The 11492-nt window shown below is 43.5% G+C and overlaps 2 protein-coding genes across 2 annotated transcripts; one reads left to right on the top strand and one right to left on the bottom strand.

Moving 5' to 3' along the window:
* Positions 1–4759: 4759 nt before the first annotated feature.
* Positions 4760–7504, bottom strand: LOC311131374 (N-acetylmuramoyl-L-alanine amidase-like). Its single transcript, XM_084164335.1, has 5 exons — positions 7292–7504; positions 6167–7015; positions 5800–6010; positions 5255–5549; positions 4760–4987 (listed from the first exon to the last, which is right to left on the bottom strand). The coding sequence occupies exons 1-5, from the start codon at positions 7353–7355 to the stop codon at positions 4958–4960; spliced, it is 1449 nt and encodes a 482-aa protein (XP_084020461.1). The 5' UTR covers positions 7356–7504; the 3' UTR covers positions 4760–4957.
* An 894-nt stretch (positions 7505–8398) lies between these two features.
* Positions 8399–10156, top strand: LOC311131482 (trafficking protein particle complex subunit 5-like). Its single transcript, XM_084164503.1, has 3 exons — positions 8399–8470; positions 9211–9483; positions 9745–10156. The coding sequence occupies exons 2-3, from the start codon at positions 9214–9216 to the stop codon at positions 10039–10041; spliced, it is 567 nt and encodes a 188-aa protein (XP_084020629.1). The 5' UTR covers positions 8399–8470; positions 9211–9213; the 3' UTR covers positions 10042–10156.
* Positions 10157–11492: the final 1336 nt, after the last annotated feature.

Here is an 11492-nt window from a genome sequence, read left to right as displayed (position 1 = left end):
AGGTGCAAGAAGTTCAACTTCCAACGCTCCTCTTTCAGAAGCTGGATGTCTCCGTCGGTAGCAGTGTCCACGATGACATTTGGTATCCTTAATTCATCCTGAACTCTCTGGCCACTGAGCAGGATAACTATCTCTGTCTCTGTTTCCTGTAATTCCAGGCCCCTCTTTGCATCCCAAGTCTATGTAACAACATAATATGTCATTAAAAGACCGTTGATGTACCAGGTGAGACTGGACACTGGTCCATCATTGAAATGATGGGGGAAATTATGAATTTGAACTGATAGCTATTGTTTTTCTCTGGGTACAAAAATGAGCTTGCTGATATTTGAAGTGCTTTACAGTGGGTGTACTGTTTGCTCTACATAGTCCTCACCAATTCAGCTACAGAGACCTTCCTCCATCTCTTCCATGTCTCTGCCTCACGCCTTCATGTGAATATGGAAATGTATCAGACTGTGTCTGTCTACACTATCTATCAAACTATTGCTATCATCTAATATATTTTGATACATTCAGGTTATTATTTGGCCTTGTGTACTGATGTGATAAACTCAAGTTACCTAAATGAAGTATAAAGTTTCGTACTTCGTATTTAAAAATAGTCTGAGAACACTGCACTTACTCCAGGAAGACTCTTTTCCCTGCCAGGAGCCAGGCCTTCATTGGTCTCAGAGGGAGGTCCAGTGGGAGCCTTCCCTGGGCTTTCAGCATACAGAATTGCCTCTTGAGCATTTTCTGCAATAGAGTCTTCAATTAGTGACTTAACCAGTTAGAATGTGGCAATCAGAGAGTGATATGAATTGGTTCATGGCAGAAACGAACTGCTCCTCCATGGAGAGTGATGAGGCCTTATTGATTATTAATTGTTGTTGGCCAAAACCCTGCAGAAAGAGCGAGGGTTACTGAGCACAGTACCCAACACCAGATGTCTACAGCAGTACATCTATCTTTTATTAATTCATGCTGGAAAAAGTTATCTAAATGGGAAGAATATACATTATACCTTACATAGAACAAGACCATGCAATATAAACAATGAAAATGCAGATGAGATTAATGAGATCTTAATTATGATGAGGAAGCAAGTCATCTTAGATTGTCGATAAATTGGTTGTATATCTAATAGATTCGATATGATCCAAGTAACGTTATTTTTCTCAAATGTCGAATGCGTGCAATATCGGTCATTCTCATTATGGGAAGACCTACTTACCTTACTGAGAACAATAAAAAATATATGATTTTTTTGATTGTCTTGAATGAAGAATGCGCGTTTGCTATAGATAAACTGTAGGTTGGTTGTGAATGTGAATAACTTAACCTCTGAGTGATACACATAGAATTAGGAATTAGAATATATGTTACTGGGCATTGTGACGCGTATAGAATTATAATCTAGATTCGATTTCTATGGTGACGCGTTCCTTATTGCGGACAGAGTGCGTAATTTCTGAGCACATTTATTTGTCCTGTTGTATCATTTGCCCCGGGCAAATCTTATTTCTCCCTAATGAATACAGATCCTATAACATTTTTAGGCGATGTCACGGGAACAAAACGTATTTTATGATGGTTTATTGGCATTGAAAGAAAAATACATAAAACATGCAATACAGTATTAAAATGTGTTGGTTAAAAAATCTCTTAAAAGTTGAAGACAATAGGCTATTTAAAGGTGGCTATATGAAAGAAATTACAGAATCAATCAATACAATTTACACTGTGCCTAGATATCAACTAAATCAAATCAAATCAAATTGTATTTGTCACATGTGCGGAATACAACAGGTGTAGACATTACAGTGAAATGCTTACTTACAAGCCCTTAACCAACAATGCAGTTTTAACAAAAAATAAGTGTTAAGTAAAAAATATAAATAATTAAAGAGCAGCAGTAAAATAACAGTAGCGAGGCTATATACAGGGGATACCTGTACAGAGTCAGTGCGGGGCACAGGTTAGTCGAGGTAATTGAGGTAATATGTACATGTAGGTAGAATTAAAGTGACTATGCATAGATAATAAACAGAGAGTAGCAGCAGCGTAAAAGAGGGGGTGGGGGGGACAATGCAAATAGTTCGGGTAGCCATTTGATTAGCTGTTCAGGAGTCTTAAGGCTAGGGGTAGAAGCTATTAAGAAGCCTTTTGGACCTAGACTTGGCACTCCGGTACCGCTTGCCATGGGGTAGCAGAGATAAAAGTCCATGACTAGGGTGGCTGAAGTCTCTGACACCGCCTGGTATAGAGGTCCTGGATGGCAGGAAGCTTGGCCCCTCCCTATAGGCTGTCTCATCGTTGTCGGTGATCAGGCCTACCGCTGTTGTTAATGATGGTGTTGGAGTCGTGCCTGGCCATGCAGTCATGGGTGAACAGGGAGTACAGGAGGGGACAGAGCACGCACCCCTGAGCGGCCCCCGTGTTGAGGATCAGCATGGCAGATGTGTTGTTACCTAACCTTACCACCTGGGGGTGGCCCGTCAGGAAGTCCAGGATCCAGTTGCAGTGGTGTTGAACGCTGAGCTGTAGTCAATGAATAGCATTCTCACGTAGGTTTTCCTTTTGTCCAGGTGGGAAAGGGCAGTGTGGAGTGCAATAGAGATTGCATCATCTGTGGATCTCTTTGGGCGGTATGCAAATTAGAGTGGGTCTAGGGTTTCTGGGATAATGGTGTTGATGTGAGCCATGACCAGCCTTTCAAAGCACTTCATGGCTTAGTGCCATGTGGTGGTAAATAGACAGCTATGAGAAATATAGATGAAAATTCCCTTGGTAAGTAGTGTGGTCTACAGCTTATCATGAGATACTCTACCTCAGGTGAGAAAAACCTTGAGACTTCCTTAATATTAGATGTTATGCACCACCTGTTGTTAAAAATATACACAGTCCGCCACCCCTTGTCTTACCGGAGGCAGCTGTTCTATCTTGCTGATGCAGCGTATATCCCGCCAGCTGTATGTTATCCATGTCATCGTTCAGCCACGACTCGTGAAACATAAGATATTACAGTTTTTAATGTACCATTGGCAGGATATCCGTGATCGTAGTTTGTCTACGTTCCCGATATCTCCTTCTCTTTCTCATGCGAATGACGGAGATTTGGGCCTTGTCGGGTGTCTGAAGAAAATCCTTTGCGTCCGACTCGTTAAAGAAAAAAGATTTGTCCAGTACGAGGTGAGTAATCACTGTCCTGACATCCAGAAGCTATTTTCGGTCATAAGAGACGGTGGCATAATCATTATGTACAAAATAAGTAACAAATATGGCAAGAAAACACACACAATAGCACAATTGGTGAGGAACCCGTAAAACGGCAGACATCTCCTCCAGCACTATTTCCAGTGTTATTGGATATTTAACATTTTACTGTACTGTTAATATATTGAAAGTGTGTGAAAATAGCTAAATCATTGTTGTCATTTAGAAATTGAACAAATATGCCATTGTCAATCCATGCTGATAAAGCAAATAATTATAATTTCAAAATATTTATTATTACAATAATGAAATTAATAATAACATTCAAAATAATGTTCACTGCCTTGAGTTTACAATCATTTGATTGAAATCGAGGCTTTAGGCCTATTTAATAAATGTTTTATTAATTTTAATTTACACACCTGTTAAACATTGCACTCTCACAACCTGGTCAATATGTGTTTCATGAATTGGACAGATAGCCAAGTTGTATAATTCATTAGCCAAAACAGTTTTCACTAATGCCAGATCAGTGCCAGATTATGCTAGATCAGAGATTACCCCATGTAAGGGAGGAAGGATGCAAAGGTCCTTTCAAAGTATTCCAACAGGGCCATTTGTCTCCCTACGCCCGCTAAAACTGATGTTTTTTTGTTTTTTAAAGGCGATGTTTACAGTAATATAATTGTAAGTAACTATTTTAATGAATTAACATTTAGTTTAACATTTTGATATAATAATAATATGCCATTTAGCAGACGCTTTTATCAAAAAAATATAATATTATACAGTCATGCGTGCATACATTTTTTTTTTGTGTATGGGTGGTCCCGGGGATCGAACCCACTACCTTATCGTTACAAGTGCCGTGCTCTACCAGCTGAGCTACAGAGGACTAAGAGGATATAGGCTAAGAGGAGTGGAACCCAGTCATTGAGTGGAACACATCCATGCTGGATCCTCTGGTAGCCATTCCTATACCAATGGGTATCCCTCTCTCTCTCTCTTTCTCTCTCTCGCGACAGATGCAGCTATATCAAAAATATAAATGCAACATGCTACAATTTCAACGATTTTACAGTTCATATAAGGAAATTAGTCAATTCAAATAAATTAATTAGGCCCTAATCTATGGATTTCACATGACTGGGCATAGGCCCACCCACTGGGGAGCCAGGCCCAGCAAATCAGAATGAGTCTTCCCCCACAAAAGGGCTTTATTACAGATGGAAATACTCCTCAGTTTCATCAGCTGTCCGGATGGCTGGTCTCAGACGATCCCACAGGTGAAGAAGCCGGATGTGGAGGTTATTTTTATTATCCCCAGCACAGGGTGCACCTGTGTAATGATCATGCTGTTTAATCAGCTTCTTGATATGCCACACCTGTCAGGTGGATGGATTATCTCTGCAAATGAGAAATGCTCACTAACAGGGATGTAAACACATTTCTGCACAAAATTGGAGAGAAATAAGCTTTTTGTGCATGTGGAACATTTCTTTTATTTCAGCTCATCAAACAAGGGACCAACACTTTACATGTGGCTTTACTATTTTTGTTCAGTATACATGTCTCTCTGTTGTGTTACAATACTGTAATGTGAAGCAGTGACAACCAAGAGGGTGAGCGTTATACAACGTTATAACTCTAAAACACACTATTATCATGGACATAACAAATTGATACCCCCATACAATCCAATGAGACATTTTGACAAAATTGGTTTTATTCCACACTGCTTTTTACATGCTTGTCTTCTTCATTGGTCCTTTTTCGATGAGCTGGTTTCCTGTAAAAGATTGCTATAATGAGTGATCAAGATAACACAGGATCAAAATGTGTCAGCAGCATCAATATCAACAGTGCACAAACAGCTCAATGTTGGTGTTTATCACTAATGTCTAATGTATGAAAAAGGGCACAATTGTATTATGACTGAATAGTGTTCCGGTGTTCTGGCGCAACTGTGATGCCCTTTTGATCGTATATGTATTAAAATGATACATTTTACATTGACTAACAGTATAGTAGCCTATAATACTGAACAGTCTCTCACCCCAAAGTGCTCCCAGCCCCTGATCTCTGAGTAGAGTGCATCTCCTGGACAGGAGGTGTCCACCAACTGCTGGTGCCCGTGGAGGGTGAAGTTGGCCTGCAGGCGCCCGCCGTCCACTGCACACTTGGCCAGGTGTTGGCGCACCAGATCCAGGGTGTGGCGCGAGGGCAGAGAGGAGGAGTAGTTGCCGATGAAGGCCATGCCATAACCGTAAGAGTTCTGCCCCCTGGTGTGGGTGCCAAGGTGACGCCAGCCGCGCCCCTCGTAGATGTACCCGTCAGAACCCACCACAAAGCTGAGGGGAACATACATTTAGGAGTTGGAGTGATAAAACAAATTGCATTATCTCACAACCCTGATTCCTGTTATAGCATCTTGTCATTATATATTGCTTCAAGTTATACTGTGTAATATCATGTCAAGATTTGCTATGATATGACTGCTTCAGCAATTTTTGTCTGACACAGTACACTTGTCTCTATCTATGAAGCTTAGTGTAAAGGGTTTGTTAAAATCTGCTAATGGATGAGGGGATCAAAGGTCACCTATATCCAATGTCGGCCCAGCCGCGGTCTTCTTGGTGGAAGCGCTGCATGGCCCTCATGTTCCTGGAGCATTGCCGGAAGGAGCAACAGGGCCTGTCTGGCTGGTAGGTGTGGTGGATGTACAGGAAGGGGAGGGGCAGGGCAAGAGGGAAGGGAGACCCTGGGTAGGGTGCCGCCCCCCACTGACACCGTGGGATGATGGGAGGGCAGTCTGGAGAGGAGAGGTTGAACCAGAGTAGAATAGGTTCAATTACTCTTCATATCTACAGACCAATTTTCTGTAGACTTCAAATTAATAGCCATTCATCACCTACAATTTCATAATTACAGGGGTAAATTATTCCCTCTTCCCCATCTCGAGACTCACCCCAGTATCTGTGGACAAATTCCAGCATTCCGTCTCTCACTGCTTTTTCCACCCCTGTATCATTGGCTATCCACTGAGTGTCCTCCAGCCTCCACACCAAGTATAGGGTCTCCATCACCTGCCTCTGGGTGTCCAGGGTGCCCAGCAGGGCTTGGGCAATCTCCCTGCGCTTGGGGCTGATGTGGCTGTATACAACCCCCAGGTCCTGCCCCTCCAGGACATGGTTGTAGTAACCCTTCAGCACCTCGCTGAGATAAACAGGCTGTTCAGAGGGGGCCAGGGTGGCAAGGTCCATGCCCAAAATGGACCCATCCATTCCCCCGTTGATGAGGGCATCAGTGGCCAGGGTGGGCACCCGCGATAGCTGGAACACCCTGGGGTGGGTCACGTTGTCCCAGCAGCCGTCCAGCCCCAGACGCTGAGCGGGTGGAAAGTCCTGGAGGCTAAGGAACGACAACCCTAGGTTTTTGGCCAAGGTGAGGGGAAACATGCCCAGAGGAGGGGTGCCTTCCAGCTTAGCTTTCAGCCCCACCTCGATGCCTAGAAGCATGGGAGCGATGGCCACTGTGGTGCCATCTTGGGTCAGAACGACCCCTCTCTCTGCACCACGGTCCGTCACAAAATGGTGGATGGCTTTGTCGAAGAAGCCAAAGAGAGTGGCGTTGAACACAGAGTTGTGGGTGTGGCTGATGTTGTTGGAGGCCCCCAGGAAGTGCAGGGTGAGTGGATCCTCGTGTCCAGCCGTCCTTCGGAGGCTCCTCACCAGGGCTAGTGGTGACAGGTCTGGGTTAGAGTCCTCAGCCTGCTCAACGGCACTGATAAAACTGTCCATGTCCCGCAGGTGGTTCTCTGAAACCAAAAAAAATGTTTTTCGTTCATGCTACAACAAACTCAGTGCAAACAGTCACCTGGGGCTTCATTCATACTCATACTATCTTGGGGTATTTAATGTATCGTACACCAGCTAATTACTAGTGAATTTTTGTGTTAAATTGAGCTCTCAGTTTAATGATAGAAGCATATGTTGCCAATGTAGATGTGTACAGACAATGCAGTATGGCAGCCAAACTTTCAGACATATGAACCCAAATAAACGTATAATATCAGTCCATTAACACAACTTACCAGAACAGAGAACGCTGTAGCACGTTCCAGCCACAATGAAGAGCCATACAACCACTATAGTCATTCTGAGTGCAGCTGTATTACACCGGATCCAGACGCTAAACTATACCCACTAACGATCCCCAGACAAGGTCAACTCAGGCAGCCGATGACAGTTTTAATATTCTTATCTCTTACAATCCAGCACTCTGTTATGACAAACCACAACCACTCATGACAAACCACAAGCAGAATGTCCAGGTGCTCAATAAGGTTTTGTTTCAAGTACCTAAAGCTGGTTTCACTTCCCACTTCGGGGAATCAATGTGTTTGTAATGTGGTGTCCCAATAGATGAAATAACTCGTTATACACAGATGCCTCCAAATATTGATTGGTTCTTACCCAAAGTCAAAGTTTGTAATCGGAAAACAAATAAGGCCCTTTCAAGCTTGTGACGAGATCAGGCTTAAAGGGACTAGAGAAGTGCTGAAGATATGGTGGTTTCTGTTAGTCATCACAGTATTACATACATCTATTACATCCACCTTCCACACATACACAGAGATGGTGAAGTCTGGTAAATGTGTTCCACGATGCATAGAGGAGAGGGGCGGTCTGTTTACCGTCAATGTCAAGGAAGCCCAGTAACCTTACTGGAAATGACACAAAACTAATTCCCAAAAAACAACCCAATGTAGTAGGCATATACTATAATCAGTGGATGTATGCTTTGTCAGATGACAACAACGTTCCTGACTTATGACATTAGTGTCCCATGGCAGGTGGTGTTCATTGGCTTATGGGAGTAAAGGGGAACAAAGTTTATCACCCTTGAGCGACTGCTACTTTGAGAATTGCAGCCAGTGTCTGTTTGTTTTTGTGGGTTTTGCTATCCCCAAACCTCTTGTTCTCAATGAATGAGGTGAATTTTGGCCCCTATGTTTATTTTCTCTTTGTGTCTTTAGGGAAAATAGCCATTATCAGTGGATAAATGGGACAATAGTGGCCTCTATTGGATGACAATTAGCTATTTTTATTATTATTAGTATAGGTTTTTAAAAATCCGTTTAAAATAGTGATTTATGAAAACTGTATTATTTTAAATCATTTTTAGATATTTCAACATCGTGACGTCTCACCCGGAACAGGAAGTACAATTTGTTTGCAAATTGTACTGCTAAGAACAACAACTGAAATTGGTGAGAAAGATTAATTTAAATCATTTTATGAGAATATTTGCTATGTTTATTTCTTCGTGCATGTATTATTGTCAACTTTCCACAATGTGTGCTCATTGAACGAGTTAATCCTTGTTTTTATTCATATTCTGTTAAAGAGTATCTAGCTAGCTAACGTTACATTTTAGTCATTTAGCAGACGCTCTTATCCAGAGCGACTTACAGTTAGTGAGTGCATACATTTTCATACTGGCCCCCGTGGGAATCGAACCCACAACCCTGGCGTTGCAAACGCCATGCTCTACCAACTGCGCTACAGAGGGCCTAGCTAGCTTAACATCACTTAGAGACAACTAGTAGCAGTGCACGTTTTCTGATGTGTTGAAATGGATGGATGGTTGTCAGAACAGTCATTGAGTGATGATTGGTACAAATGCCGCGTTCACAATAACTAGGAACTCGGGATTCTCCGACTTCCGACTATAGTGCGTTCAAGACAACTGGGAACTCGGAAAAAACTAGCTGGGAAAAATCGTTTTGAACGGTCAACCAACTCGGAATTCCAAGTCGGCAACTAAGAGGGCATCCTTCTAGAGTTCTGACCTGAAGATCACCAAAGTCATAATTTGACCTCGTTTTTTTTCCAGAGTTCCCAGTTGTCTTGAAAGCACCAACAGTCATGCGCTGCTATTTTATTTTACACCAACATGCTGCTGTTGTTGACAGTCACTCACTCTCCTCACCTTCCCCTCCCCGTGTAGAAAATGGAGACTCACTTCACCATGGGCAAGTCTGCGATTCTAGAGCGCTCGCTCACCCGACCCAAGACTGAGGTCAGCGTGAGCGCATTCGCTCTGCTCTTCTCTGAGATGGTGCGGTACTGCCAGAGTCGGGTGTACTCTGTGTCCGAGCTGCAGGCACGCTTGGCAGACTTGGGTCAAGGCGTGGGGGCCAGCCTGCTGGACGTGCTGGTGTTGAGAGAGAAGAATGGAAAAAGGGAAACCAAAGTGTTGAACATACTGCTCTTCATCAAGGTATGACCAAGAGAACATTGCACATTGTGTGTTTCACATACTCTACTTCTTCATTAGTGTAATAACAACAAATGTATAACATTATACTAACATTCACATAACATTAGGCTATAATGTAATACAAATAAAGCCTAGGTATACATGGCTCTTGGCTGTAGCAGCAACTTGTCCTCCACTTCAACAAACCTGGCCTCTGACATAAGCATAAACACAAACAAACCTTTACCTTTCTCTGCCTTCCGTTCCCCCTCGATTCCTCAGGTGTCGGTTTGGAGGGCCCTGTTCGGCAAGGAGGCAGACAAGCTGGAGCAGGCCAACGACGACGACAAGACCTACTATATCATTGAGAAGGAGCCCCTGATCAATGCCTTCATCTCGGTGCCCAAGGAGAACAGCACGCTCAACTGTGCCGCTTTCACCGGGGGCGTGGTGGAGGCCATTCTCACACACAGTGGCTTCCCCGCCAAGGTCACGGTGCACTGGCACAAGGGCACCACGCTCATGATCAAGTTTGACGAGGCCGTCATCGCCCGAGACAAGGCACTGGAGGGCAGATAGGATATACAGTTTTCTATGGGATTAAGGTCTGGAGACTGGCTAGTCCACTCCAGGACCTTAAGGTGCTTCTTCTTGAGCCACTCCTTTGTTGCCTTGGCCGTGTGTTTTGGGTCATTGTCATGCTGGAATACCCATCCACGACCCATTTTCAATGCCCTGGCTGAGGGAAGGAGGTTCTCACCCAAGATTTGACGGTACATGGCCCCGTCCAAAGCATAATGTTTCCAACTCCATGTTTGACGGTGTGGATGGTCTTCTTGGGGTCATAGGCAGCATTCCTCCTCCTCCAAACACGGCGAGTTGAGTTGATGCCAAAGTGCTCGATTTTGGTCTCATCTGACCACAACACTTTCACCCAGTTCTCCTCTGAATCATTCAGATGTTCATTGGCAAACTTCAGACGGGCATGTATATGTGCTTTCTTGAGCAGGGGGACCTTGCGGGCGCTGCAGGATTTCAGTCCTTCACGGCGTAGTGTGTTACCAATTGTTTTCTTGGTGACTATGGTCCCAGCTGCCTTGAGATCATTGACAAGATCCTCCCGTGTAGTTCTGGGCTGATTCCTCACCGTTCTCATGATCATTGCAACTCCACGAGGTGAGATCTTGCATGGAGCCCCAGGCCGAGGGAGATTGACAGTTATTTTGTGTTTCTTCCATTTGCAAATAATCGCACCAACTGTTGTCACCTTCTCACCAAGCTGCTTGGCGATGGTCTTGTAGCCCATTCCAGCCTTGTGTAGGTCTACAATCTTGTCCCTAACATCCTTGGAGAGCTCTTTGGTCTTGGCCATGGTGGGGAGTTTGGAATCTGATTGATTGCTTCTGTGGACAGGTGTCTTTTATACAGGTAACAAGCTGAGATTAGGAGCACTCCCTTTAAGAGTGTGCTGCTAATCTCAGCTCGTTACCTGTATAAAAGACACCTGGGAGCCAGAAATCTTTCTGATTGAGAGGGGGTCAAATACTTATTTCCCTCATTAAAATGCAAATCAATTTATTACATTTTTGACATGCGTTTTTCTGGATTTTGTTGTTGTTATTCTGTCTCTCACTGTTCAAATAAACCTACCATTAAAATTATAGACTGATCATGTCTTTGTCAGTGGGCAAACATACAAAATCAGCAGGGGATCAAATACTTTTTTCCCTCACTGTATAGAGTTGAGAGGTAGTAGGAAGTGTGGATTGAGATGTAAAAGGGATGTACTGTATACCGAATTGGCTGTATAATGTATAGTGCTTCCTTTCCTATGTCCTATTCATTTAATTGTCCTGACAGATGTGGGAGATGGGAGAAAGTACTCACTTTAACTTCCCTATCTGTTGGCAAGGTCAATGTACGTACTTGAATATTGCTACGTGGGTGCAGCCAGTTTTTACAACAATGCATCAATTTGTGTACATAGTTACAGAACTTCCCTACTATGACTAACCCACTATAACTACGAC

The sequence above is a fragment of the Coregonus lavaretus genome, assembly GCF_964263955.1.
Source record: "Coregonus lavaretus genome assembly, chromosome: 6".
NCBI lineage: Eukaryota > Metazoa > Chordata > Actinopteri > Salmoniformes > Salmonidae > Coregonus > Coregonus lavaretus.
This window is presented reverse-complemented; position numbering and strand designations above follow the sequence as displayed.